Below are 13,448 nucleotides of genomic sequence, written 5' to 3'. Positions count from 1 at the left end.
AGGGAAGATGACAGGGACAGAGAGGAGGACATGGAAAGAAGGTCAAGAGCCTCTCAAACACACAGTGTTCCCAGTGTGCTGTAGCCTGGTGCTTCAACCTGGGTGCATGGCCACTTATTGAATGTTATTTATTTCTCTGATATGTTTATGAAGGCATCTGAGCGTAAGTGCTTACTAGGGATGTGCAGCTGAATCACTTAAAGCGTGAGTTATCATTTCAGATCATAATAATCACACAAAAAGACAAACTCTTCATCTACAGAATAATTAGGGTTCAGATGTGCAACATAATCTCCCAAAAGTGGTAGCCAAACAAATGATGTATCTTATATTGTATTCCCTGTATTTGTCTCAGTGCTAGCCCCAATAATTGTAAAAGTCTAGGAGAAAATGGAGATGGCTCTAAAAGGCCTAACTCACCTTCTGTTTAATGGCCCTACAAATTTTAAATGCCGTTTTACAGCTGGATTTTAGTTTAGGTTGACCTTTTCCTTTACAACATGGGTGAAGAAAGACAAAAAAATTCAATCTTCCAGTCTGATGTGACATTTAGTGACCCCAGGCCATTCTGCAGTATCACATCTAGGGCTGCAACTAATGATTATTTTCATTATCAGTTAGAAAGTTGATGATCTTTTTCAGTGCCAAATGCCCATCGCGTTCCCAGAGCCACCAATTGTATTTCTCTTTTTTTTCTTTGCAAAAATAGTTAAAAAACCCAAAGAGATTCAGAAGGGTATAGTCCATGGATTTAGTATTGATCATCCATAAAGTTGGGAGACAAGGGTCCAAATTGAAGCAGCACAGGCACGATATCTTGACTTGTAGTTGCTAGTATGAGTTAAGCTCAGAAAACACTAGATCCTACAGTTCCTATAATGCAACTTTTGGACCAAAGGGTCTGTAAAAAAAAAAATTTGTTTCCATTATCTGACACACATATGTAGTTCAGTGCCTCCTTTAAAAACGATGAATCGATTATTAACACTTCACTTCAGGTAGACTGATTATCTGTTGATCGACTAATCAATTCTGCGCTGACTATATCCACTGCATTTCCAGCTACAGTGACATTTTTGGGTTATGATGGTACCCAAAACATAATCGTCACACCGGGCAGCTGTGACCTTGAAGGACATATTTTGTTGCAGGAGGAAAAGCACAGTACAAAGAGTGAACGGTCATCCTGGCAACGACTCGCCACAGGACGAAGGAGCAGCGTGTCCCCCCTCCCCCCTTTATTCATCTGTCATCACACAGCTGTGTGTCACGGCCACACCGAGGCAGATGGGTAATGGAAACAGTCACTTCCCGGTGCCTACAAAAAACTCTAGTCTCCTCTCAAAAAGTTGCAATGGCGGACGTGCCGGTAGCTCACCTGTCTCCCTCTACAATGGCTGTCTAATAAAGCAGAAATGCCGAAAAAATAATCTTTGAAAAAAAAAAAAAGGCGTTGCAAAGTTGCAAAAGGCGTCTAGGACTAAATGTGATCACAGCGCTGAAATGCAGCACTCGGTATTCTGGGCAAGATGAAGAGTCAAAAACAAAATCTGCACAAACAGCGAGAGGCAACAGATATAACAACCAAAGAAGCAGAGACAGAAGACTGAATGTTGCTGAGAGATCATCACAATTTTGACAGCACATGTACAACTTATTATGGGTAACTATGAAGAAAACTGTCAGGATTGCTGGCACTGGATGTGTCACACACCAAAATTGTATCCGCATGTTGTTCTCATGCTGGCAAACAAACAAACATAAAACCTTCATGACACACAGACATGAACCAATAGTGTCTCTTCCAGCTGCTGGGTGCTGCAGAGGGACCACACCAAATACCAAAACAGACAGATTATCAGCTTAGAACCCTAAAACGCTTAAGGCAATCATAACGCTGCTACAGCTCCCAGCTGCTCCGGCCAGAGTGTGTGTGTGTGTGTGTGTGTGTGTGTGTGTGTGTGTGTGTGTGTGCCAGTATGTCAAATATCATGTGTCGCACATGACGTCTAGTGTAGAGCATGTGTGTCCCTCATAGCATGGTCACAAAGTTGGAGGAGAGGATTTACGTGTGAACACACACACACACACACATGCACACACACGCACACACACACACACACACACACACACACACACACACATACAGCATGCCATGCTGATCTGCTCAGAGACAATAGGGGAGGGGTGTAGATGAGTTCAAACCCCCTTCCATAAGAAACAGAGGAGGATGGGGGAAGGGAGGGAGGGAAAGTTAAAATAAATAAATAAACAAATAGAAAACCCAAGGGAGACCAGCACACACACACACACACACACACACACACATAGAGCTGGGCATTCATTAGTCCATTAGCAGCACATAATTTTCCTGGTTATCATTTCTCATACATCACTGCTATTTACTCATGCGGTCAGCAGAGAAAAAACACACACAGACGAGTGTGCACACTTACACTCACACCTTGCACAAGCATGCATTTGTGTGTGGATATGCTGACTTTCATGTGATGTACATGTAGTGACCTATACTGTATAGTGGTTTCACTCTATCCCTTCAAGAGCTGAGAGAGACACACTGGAAAAACAGAGAGAGAGAGGATAAGCAGCAGAGGGCCTGAGAGGACAGCTGAGCAGACACAAGAATGACTTTCCTATTTTTATTTCATCTCTCAACTTGTGGCCTCATCTCACACCTAGAAAAACAAGACAAGAGTCTACAGCCACGCTAGCGGCTCTGTGAGGCTGCAGACTACTTTTGCTCAGTGGTGCTTTGAGCTTTATGCTAAGGTCGGCATGGCAACATGCTAACAATGATAACGCTAAAGTGCTGATGTTTAGCAGGTATAATGTTTACAATGTTTAGTTTAATGTCAGTGTTGGCATGCTAACATTTCCTAATTAGCACTAAACACAAAGTACAGCTGAGGCTGGTGGGAATGTCAGTAGTTTTGCAGGTTTTGGTGCTACAGTCAAGTGGGGTCACCAGTTATTACAATTATTGGCTCTGTTTTTTTGTCTCGCTTTTTTGTTTTTTTGTCTCACTTTAAAGCTCTGTAAAGCAGAGGGGAGCTGCAGATTCAGGTGATAATTCTCTTTAGGTTCATCACTACGAGCGACCCCTTTCACACTGTCACATTGTTATTTGATACATTCTTATTATAAAAATATTGATTATGGACGCGTTGAAGTTCTTCATCTCTTCTTCTTACGTTCCTGTCTCGCCTGCCACCTCCTCATTCCTTCCAGCTAGTCGTCTCCACTGTCCCAGTCAACCCTCCACTCCCTGCCTCTGCCCCTCCCTCCACATACCACTTAACCCCAGTGTAACAACCACAATTCACCTTCTTGACACCAGAAATTCCCAACACCCATAAAATACCTCCCACCCCCTCTAAGGAAGCGGTGATTGTTGGACATGTCAGGACAGTCGAGCAAAGCCAGACCATCATCTTGAGACGAGATAACCTCTGACTCAGAACAGACGGGACGGCCTCTTTATCAGACTGTGGTGTCACTAAACCACAATCTAAATGGAGGTTTGTCACTGTTAACTCTGCAAGTGATGAATCACTTTGCCCAAACAGACTTACTACAAGCACAAGAGGTGTGAAAAGTTGAGAAATAACTCTGTTTCTAAAATAATACCTGTTTGTATGCACTGTGACAGACATATCAAATAACAACTGTCTTCTGTATCTGTGAACAGAATGACCCAATTTCCCCACAGGGAACATTAAAGTTTCATCAAAGAACCAGAACAAAATCAACCTCTTGCCAGTTATGGGTTTTATCAAAGCAGCTTCTGGGATGCAGACTGAGGATCGAGTTAAATTTGGAAGTCTGGATCATGGAAACTCAGCAGGAGACTTGACTTTATTATTTAAATAGTCTTAATCATTCAACTCAAAGAGTGCGTCCAGAGTGGCGAAAATCTCCAAGTTAAATTATTTTTTTCCTCCCCATCCCAATGGAGCACTTAAACTTTCCTGCAGCCTACACGCCTTATGAAATAACTATCAGCTGTGGAGGAAAGGAAAAGGTCAAGTGCTCAGTGTGTGAGACGTCGATAGACTTTAAAGCATTAAACTCCTTATCATGGTTGCTCGCACAATGCACTTCCAGGTCATATTTCTCCCCCTTTCTTTTGGTTTGATATTTACATAGCCTTCATTATCTGCTTCTACTGAATTAGCTGCGTGAGACAGCCAGTGAGGTTACTCCAGAGCTGGAACAATAAGTTGATTAATAGATTAGTTTGGATAATCGATTAATGGTTCAAATAACAATTTCAGTATTGATTATCATCTGCTGTATGATGTTTTGACTTCAGATGGTGGAACATGTACTGCTTTATGCAAAATTCTACAATCTGGAGCTGACGTCGATTAATCATTTTCAATAATTTTTCAAGCAATGATGCCAAACTTTCTCAGGTTCCAGCATCTAGCGTCTTTTCTTTGTCTTATATGATAGAAAACAAAATATCTTTGGGGTTTGGACAAAACAAGACATATGAAAACATCACCTTGGACTCTCATTTTTTATTATTTTCTGACATTTCATGTCGAGAACATAATTGGCAGATTTATCGATAATGAAAATAATCTTTAGTTACAGCCCTAGATTAATTGTTCAGGTGATGCTGACATAAAACATTCAGTTCACGTCAACATCGCACTGTTGTGTTTTAGTAGTTTGGGGGGGAAAAACCCAACAAAAGGACAGAGCGTCTGAATTTTCTCCAAACCATGCAGTCATAATTCCTTTAATGAGGCTTCGGAGAGAAAGAGGAGAAAATGAGTCCGTGTGTGTGTGTTAAAGTGAAAGAGAGAGAGAGAGAGAGAGGGAGAGGGAGAAGAAAGAAGGCTGAGACTAAGGGAGCAGATGCAGGGAATGAAAAGCCGGCTGGGGTAAAGTAGAGAGTAGGTAAGGGAGAGCTTGTGTGTGCGAGTCTGGGAACAGACGCTGGTCTTGGATCCCTGCAGCCCGTCTCGGCTTGGCACAAACACGCTACCCCCTCGTCTCCAGCCCCCTTCAAACAGCTTAACCATGGCCCAAACAGGCTGGCAGGGAAGCAAAGCACTTCCACTTAACCATATCAAAGTCAGCCTGGCGCTGCACTGAAAGAGCATTTAGCCCTGAAAAAAATGCCTTTTTTCTCAAAAACAGCATGAGCAGCCGGGGGAAAAGCCTCGCTGCAAGCTGCATGGTTATTTGGGCGAAAGATTTAGCTGTTGTTTTGTTTTTATTTCCAAGTGTATTGGAACTGGCTGCGAATTGAGGACTTGGGATAGCTCTGCAAATTGTTGCTTTTGATCAACTTGGAGGACATGCAGCTGAGAAGATAACGTCAGCTTAGCTGGCAGGCTTTTAAAAAGGAGGGGATTTTAAAATATCAAGGAATTGACACTTTTCTCTAAGGAGGTAGGGTGTTTTTAAAGCCCAGAAAGCAGGAAAAAGAATGATTTGCAGACCATCTGGCAGGTAGAAAGCACTACCAACTGGAGATATCTCCTGACAGAACAATCAAGGCTGCTCACTTCACAAACAGGCAGTTTTTCTTCAGTACTGCTGCCATGTTTATCTGCTCCGGTTCAGCTGGAAGATCCAGAGTACAAGACATGACAAAAGACTGATGCCCTTTGACCTCCATCCTCAACAAACATGGAGGGGCATTTTAAAAACCACTGACCTGATTTTCTCACGTTTCACATGCGCCTCACGAGTGTGTGTGTGTGTGTGTCCTTTTGCACTCTGTCTCTCAGGAAGGCACACACCCACATGCATGGACACACACATAAACACAGTGACAGAAGCTTCACAATCATTTCCCCCAATTTAAACTTATATCACGTGTCTATAGGAAACACAACGCGACTTAAAGGCAAGACATTACTCACAACATCATCATCTGTCAAAAGGACTGACTGAAAATACTTAAAATCTCTGTAATTAACATTTTTGCTATTTTGGTGTTCAGTTTCGTGTATTAAAACAGTGATCTGACCTATACTTTCAGAAAAGACCTAAAATGAAAATATCGGTGGTTTATGTGGGTTTATCCTTCAATGAGTTGCATCCTTGGTGAGATGAGTTTCTCGCATCGCTGTGATCCACTAACCTACTGCCCCGGAGAACAAGCTCTCCCCCCACAGCTTCAATCTGAATGAGTGCACCTCACAAGCCCATTTTAATGACCGTTTTGCGCTTTAATGTGACTTGCACTGGACGAAGCTTCAACTTACCTCTGCAAAACTTCACAAGAGTGGCTCCTCAGTGGCGACTCTGCCCGTCTACCTGCGCCTCTCCATCCATGCGTAAAAAATAATAAAAAGGAAAAGTATGTTTTCGCTTCTAACGCAAGAGGTCTTGCTGCTGATCGCGATGTAAATTAAAAGAAAGAATCTCCACGTCCCAACAAGGAGGAACCAGCCACCCAGATGAGCGATGGTTGTTCGACGTTTGTCCCCTGGTGAGACTCGATGCAGCGGCCGTCCAGAGCAAACACTGAGCCCCCTCACTCACATTCCAGTTTGTGTTTGCAGCGCTCCTCCTGAACAACGGAGAGCCAATGAGAAGCTCGGGATGTCACTGGGAGGGCGGGGTCAGCCCCAACGCACCCTTGTGTGTGTACGTGTGTAAGCGTGCGTGTGTGTGTGTGTGTGTGTGTGTGTGTGTGTGTGTGTGTGTGTGTGGGGGTGTAGCATGAATCAAGCTTGGCGTATGCCATGTCTCTTTCTCTTTGTCTGTCTGTCTGTCTCGTAAAAGCAAATCAAATGAGCTTTATTGGTATGAATTTCAGAGTTGCGCTACTGACAAAGATAAAGTACATATTAATGAACATGTACTTTTCCATGAGGAAATAAACAAGAACATTAACAGTAATAGAAAATCTTAGTACCTAGTCCACAGTACCTATGGACGTACTCTCTCTCTCTCCCTATTTTCTTGACAAGCAGAAACAAACACACACACTCTCACACACACATAGGGCCATAGCCAGGTTTTTAATACTGATACTGAGGGCATGAGTTCAAGTACCCCCCCCAAACCAACTTGACACCAAGTCTGTTAATTTCTTTCTTTAAATGAATTTGGACAAGGCTGGATTATCAACCAGCCGAAACAATGAACTGCCCCGTGGGCCGCAAAAGTCCAAAGTTTACTGCGTGTCAGCTGTTTTTTGCTTATTGAGGTTAAAATTTATTTAAGAATTTGACCACTAAAGTACAATATTAACTAGGATGGTTCAGACAGACAACAGACACACAGAAAACCTGGGACCTGGCAGTATTATTCCACTATACAAGTATTTTGTTGGTCTCTCGGTATACGGTCAAGCTTCCATGTACAGTCTGCTGTGTTCAGTGTATCTAATGGAAACCTGGCACATACACAATGCACAGAGGGTGGGAGGTGAGGGATGGATGGTCAATAGGGGCTCAACAGCAAAAATTTTGCGCCTGGGTTAATTCGACCATGAATTGAGAGTATTCCTACTTTTTCTCTATATGATTTGGTTTTTATTTTGTCTTACATTCATATGTTAATAAGTTGTATAAAGATATGTTTGTGCCAATTATTGTGACACACATACATTGTAGTCTGTGTTGTATTGCTACAGGCATTAGCTGCGCCTTCTCTGTTCTCTTTGCACACCAGTCCGGCTTGCAGGGCGAATCCACGTCTGAGCACCAGATCTAACCAGCTGTCACCTTATGCACTATCTCTAACATTTCTCTTTGCCCTTGCACTCTGGACAGCAGCAGGGCCATTTTTAGGAGCAAGAGCTCATACCTTTTCAGTCTTGTGGGTTTAAATTTAGACCTTTCATGTTCACTTGGACGTTAAACCCAACTTTATGCAGAGGTACAGTACGACCTGACTCATTCTGAAGCGTTTTACCAGTGCATGAAAAAGAAGTTTTATTTGTCCTTGTAAATGTATTGGCAGGTTGTGAACACGTGTGATTATCTGTGATTACACAGTTTAACAACAAGGGCTTTTTCAAAATTGCCTGTCCAATCCGTTCGCCTCAAGTGGGTTTACAGCGATTGCTTTCCCCTGGAATTGAATTACATGGAAGGGAACCATGGAAAAGACAAACCTCCATCTTTAGGAGCTATAAACAGCGTGAAACACACAGGTGCTGCTTTATGAGGGCAGACAGAAAATACATTTCTGTGAGACAACTTGGTATTATTTAGAGTGACGCGTCTTGAAGTGCTCCTGCCAGCATAATTGCCCTCCATACAAATCCAATTCAGCAAGAAGAAGCAAAGGGAGCAGAAAATGGCTTGTCCCTTTTAATCCATCAGTTTGGTATCAGTAGAGGAAGGGATTTCATAATGACTCATTGATATGATTAATCTTAAAGGGAAGGTTCCGGGATTTTTCACCTCTGGTCCTTCGTCTTAGTGTGAGCAAAGAATTGACATGAAAATAAACTTTGTGATTTCAATTTTGAGAGAAATCATCTTTGCTGACAAAGTGCCAAAATTAGGATACTGATAACTTTCCCCCCCAAAAAACAAGACAGCGATGAGAAAGCTTTCCTCACAGGGTTGTTGCTTAGGAATCGATGAGAAAAGCTGGCAATATAAATGAGGTGAAATGGTTTCAATGCTGGGAATGTAGTTGTTGTGAGACACTGTATAAGTGCTGAAAGGATGGAAAGACTCAAGAAGAAGCTCTATACTTAGGTAACATGATGACAACTGAGCAAACTGAGGTAGAGCATGAGATGTAATCTTTGGGAAAAGCTATAATGGACCTTAAGCTTATTTTTTAAACTACAATTTCCAAGGTCAAGAATGAACTTTCATGTTCACTCAAGAAGAAACAATGAGACAGCTGTCCTCAGATGGCTGTTGGTAGGGGATCGATGAGATACAGTATGCTGTCATAAATGCTAAATTGGCAGTGATGGGCTTGAAGCTGGGAATAAAGTGGTGTAAAGATGAGAGGCAATACAGAAAGCTATGCGTAGAGAGAAAGATGATGATGGAGAGAGAAGAAAGTAAAGAAAGAGAAATTAATACAGATTCAGAGCAAGAGGCAGAGGTACACGAAGAGCCAGAAAGAGGAAAATGAATGAAAGACAGGGTTGTAGAGGCAGTGAAAGTTTGAAACCAAATGCAGCAGAAAAATAGTACTTTTAAGTCCTCCCCCTTCACTCAAAGTCCTTTAAAGGAATAGTTCAACATTTTGTGAAATGATTTGCTTATTTGCTTTTTTGCTGAGAGTGAGATGAGAAGATTGAGACTGAGACTATGTTTTGGACAGGCAGAATCACTTCCTTGAGTCTCCACTTGTTGCCTGGCAACCTCACAGGAATGGCAAGACTCCAGGAAGACACTGTGCCAGGCCAAGAAATAGTCCAGCACATAACCCCCCGTAAAACCACAATATGTCGAATTTACACTTCAATTTTGTGTGAATTAAACAAATAAGATATATTGTGTTAATTAGTGAGTTTTAGAGGTGCTGGTATGCAGACAGGCTGGCTGTTTCCCTTTAGTCTTTATGCTAAGCTAAGCTAACCAGGTGCTGGCTGTAGTCTTATATTTAACAGAAAGACGTGAAAGTGGTATCAATCTTCACATCTAACTCTCGGTAAGAAAGTAAATAAGTGTATTTCCCAAAATGTCAAACTATTCCTTTAAACAAAATACAACAAAATAGCAGTCGACTTTTGGGGGCCTTTTCCTTCCACATAGTCCCTTAAAGCTCAAACAATTAGCAGCAGCAGCTCCACATGTTCTACTATCAGAGAGCTTTCCCACCTGAGGCTGCCAAATACATTCAGTCACACACCTCAACCAAACTGACCTCATACCAGTCCTTTTCTGTCCCAGTTCCTTTCTCTAACTGTGACTCTGATTGGTCCACTCTTTTATGTTCTTTCAGGAGTCATACTTCAACTGTAATGTCAAACATCACTTTCTAATCACTCTGCATCCTACATTCCTCTGTACATTTTACTATTAAATGCTGGGCAGAACATATTCAGAGAACTCTGAAGGGTTTCCATAATCCCCTCAGCTAGCACTAACACACACACACACACACACACATACACACACACACACACACACTTGTGCGCATACCCAGACACACCCCTCTCTCTTCCTCCTAGACTCTCAGCTGCTGAACAGCTCAGCCTGTAATTATGGCTGTCATCAACAGGCCCTGACTAGCGGCTATATTTACTGAAGAACCAGTGTGCACAACACCCACACATATACATAGCCAACTATTTATAGCAGCTGCCAATCAAAATCACAGCAACAGGTAATTTGGCATTGGGTTAATCTGCATCAACGGCTCTAATCCTCTCAAGAATATTCTCAGTAACGCTGTGCATTTTTATTAACTCAAGATCATAACTTTAATGTCAGTTCTGTATTGTCCATCTTCCTGTGGTAGTCCTTTTTCCTGTTTTCGGTCCAAATATACATTTAAAATCACGATGAAATGAAAGTACTTTATCACCTTTAAAAAAATATATTTTTATTGTAACATACAACTATATAACAATATATGTTAGAAATTCTATATCCATATTGTTACAGAAGATCTATAGTATTTGCATACCATACGCAACCAAGAACACAGTGGCAGACTGTGGACAATCTGACAATCCCTATCCCATCATATAATATCTGCAACTTCACTAATTCTAAAATGTGTGCAATTTCCAAAATTTCAAAATCATGCCAGAAACCCTGTTTTCTTTTCCTTGGACACCGTGGATAAAAAAAACATTTCTGACAATTCCAGAGAGGATTGCTTCACCAAATAAACTGAATAAACTTTCCTCCCTCCATTTCTGATGTGGTCCAGCACACTCACTTTATTTATACTGCACTTACTTACTAACACATACTTTTTCAAGATGAAGGACTTTATTGAAATGTTGTTCACTTTGTGACTTTTGCAGAATATTCATGACCCTCAATAAAACCCACTCAGATCTGTTTACCGCTCTCTGTTCAACCAACTATATAAACAGTAACTGTAGATCTTTGGGTATATACTGTATAAACAGTATGTACGCAGGTGTGTGTGCCCATTCATAAACCCATTCGTACACAAAATGTTTGAATGAAACCAACCCACTGACCTCCCAGCAGAGCAGTTCCTTTCCTTCTGTACAAGCCACAACTGCTGTTGCTCACCGCCATCGATCGCCTGCTCCGCATGCAGCGTGGCACTGAAACACCTTCTGTCACTCGCTCTACCTCCAATTCTTCTCTGCTTTATTCAGTTAAGCATTTATGTCCTTCACTCAGAATCTTTATTTTACTCCTTTTCTTTTTCTTTTCCCCTAAAGATTTTCGTCGTCTCTGCCTGACAACATTTGACCACTAAACTGGGATGATTCCGAGAGGCCACATGACTGGAGGGGAGGAAGGTCAAGGCAAAGGGATGTACAGGCACAGCTGACAATGTGTATGTGTGTGTGTGTCAGAGTGAGAGTGTGTGGCACTAAAATGTCAGAGAAAATGTTGCCTCTTCTCCAGTTACCAGTCCTGTTAAGGTTGACTCATTGTTGGACTTCCCTAGTTGTAAATGCCGAACTTGAATCCAAGTAAAATTCTGACATTGTCAACTCAAACTTTAGTTTCTGTTTACAGCAGGGACATAAAGAAACACACAGTGTACTGTATGTGTGTATAAAGCTCTGAATACACAGGTGTGTTTACTGTATTGCTTAACTGGTACATGAAAAGCTTCTGTACAAAGTTGCATATTATTCTGTGTGTCTCAACAGAGGTGAACCAATTACAGGCTGTATACTGCCCTGTGGCACAGCTCCATGCTGGGGCTCCTTTGGTCTGTAATGAGAGGTTACTTGTTGCAGGTAGAGTCTCTCCCCCAAGGGGTTTGGAGGCACGTCATAGGCCTGCAGACTGCAGGTGTGTGCCAACAATATCATTTCACCAGCCGCTATGTACAGAGACCTCACAAAGCAAAGACATGTGAAATGTGATGCGATTTTTTTCTACTCCTTCCTTCTTAACTGTTTTCTATTAAAGTTTCTGACTAGTTGTATATTTTAAAGCTGGGCTAATTTTTTCTTTTTTAGCTTTTTAGCCTGCTTTAGTTAATTGTTTTGGTTTTCAGGCTTGCAAACTCCACTCTGATCAGCCCTGTTTTAAGCAGGTAGCCATTTTCAGCAACAAAAGCTTTGATATAGGCTACTTGCCCAACAGTAGAAATGTTTGCAACTAGCTGGTGAAGAAAGTCAAATACGTAGCAGCAAAAGAGCCAGATATGTGAGACAGAGACAGAGCTAAAAGGAGAGTGAATATTGGACTTAGATTCATCAGGTGAGCAGAAACACAACTGCAAATGAATGCTAATGTTGCACCATATCTGCTGGATGTGCAAAGAGTCAGCCATAACAAGTTTAAATGTGATAATATGTTGTGTTTTCAGCATTTTGCTCTGATCCTAAGTAGCCAAAAAATGAATGAATTAATTAATTAATGCCGCTTTAATTTCAAGGTTGGATGTACTTCTGTTATTTATGATTTGGCATAACTGTATCTTAACTATACTGACATAAAGAGCTGGAGTTTTTAGAAACATCTTACTGTTGGGTGTATGTCAACTGAACAAAAGTGATGCTGGCATAGAGCACAAGTCTTAAACAGTCAACTATAAATGTAAGCTTGCTTCTTAGAAATTTCAGAACTTATAAAAATAGTAAAACACTTGTGACCAGCTTCCCACTGTAGAGCAAAACTTGATCTCCAATCTTCCTTCAGATTACCCCTCTATGAAGAGTCATGGGTGGTCTGTTACGTTTCACGCTTTAAACAGGATTACCTCATTGTGAAAGAGGTTCCAAACCACTGAGTGTAAACCTTGCACACCCAATGTTGCCTGGAGCACAAATTGTCATGGTAACCGCATGGAAATTGTAAAGGAAAGGTTAGCAGTACGGTGAAACTGCCATCTTAGATATAAGCCACATGTAAACATCTGTGACCAAACAACTGAGTTGAGTTTACACTTAAAGACATGTCTGCAAAGAAAGAAAGATTTCTGCTCTTGCATCATCTGGCTTACTTGATGTTGCACCATTAAAAAGTTACCTTGATGCAAAGAATGTTTTCGTCTCTTTTAGCCTTCCCTTTTATTCTTTCTCTCCTTTTTTTAGTAAAAACAGCAGAAAATAATAATAGTTTGAGTCTTTTGGCAAAAGTAGGTCAGTGGAGCCAACTGTCAGAAGCAGGAAGAGGGAGATGCGGAGCGGTAATATTCCAGCTACAGTGGGTCCCCTCAGGTCACAGCTATTCCCAACACAGAGCGGCCACTGACGCACAAATTACAGTACTGTCATGTTCTTCAGTGTGTTGTATCGCTGTGGACAGACAGTGGAGGTGTATGTGTGGGTGGACTGTCAGTGTGTGAATGTGATGGAAGACAATGCT

General features: G+C 41.7%; 1 protein-coding gene across 7 annotated transcripts in view; it reads right to left on the bottom strand.

The window, feature by feature from the left end:
* Window positions 1–13,448, bottom strand: part of ripor2 (RHO family interacting cell polarization regulator 2) — a 68,712-nt gene that overhangs the window by 40,044 nt on the left and 15,220 nt on the right. For 2 of the 7 annotated variants that reach the window (XM_044170740.1, XM_044170739.1), the window contains exon 1: window positions 6,249–6,551. The exons of 4 other annotated variants lie outside the window; for them this stretch is intronic. Coding sequence is in view for 1 of the 3 variants with exons in the window: in XM_044170735.1 (XP_044026670.1) it covers window positions 11,129–11,207 (79 nt within the window). In the remaining 2 variants the exon portion in view is untranslated. Of the gene's footprint in view, window positions 1–6,248; window positions 6,552–11,128; window positions 11,353–13,448 lie in introns of those variants that run through there. One more of the 7 variants, XM_044170735.1, reaches the window with a different exon arrangement.

The sequence above is a fragment of the Siniperca chuatsi genome, linkage group LG17, assembly GCF_020085105.1.
Source record: "Siniperca chuatsi isolate FFG_IHB_CAS linkage group LG17, ASM2008510v1, whole genome shotgun sequence".
NCBI lineage: Eukaryota > Metazoa > Chordata > Actinopteri > Centrarchiformes > Sinipercidae > Siniperca > Siniperca chuatsi.
The sequence above is the reverse complement of the archived record's forward strand: the minus strand, read 5'-3'. Positions and strand labels throughout refer to the sequence as shown.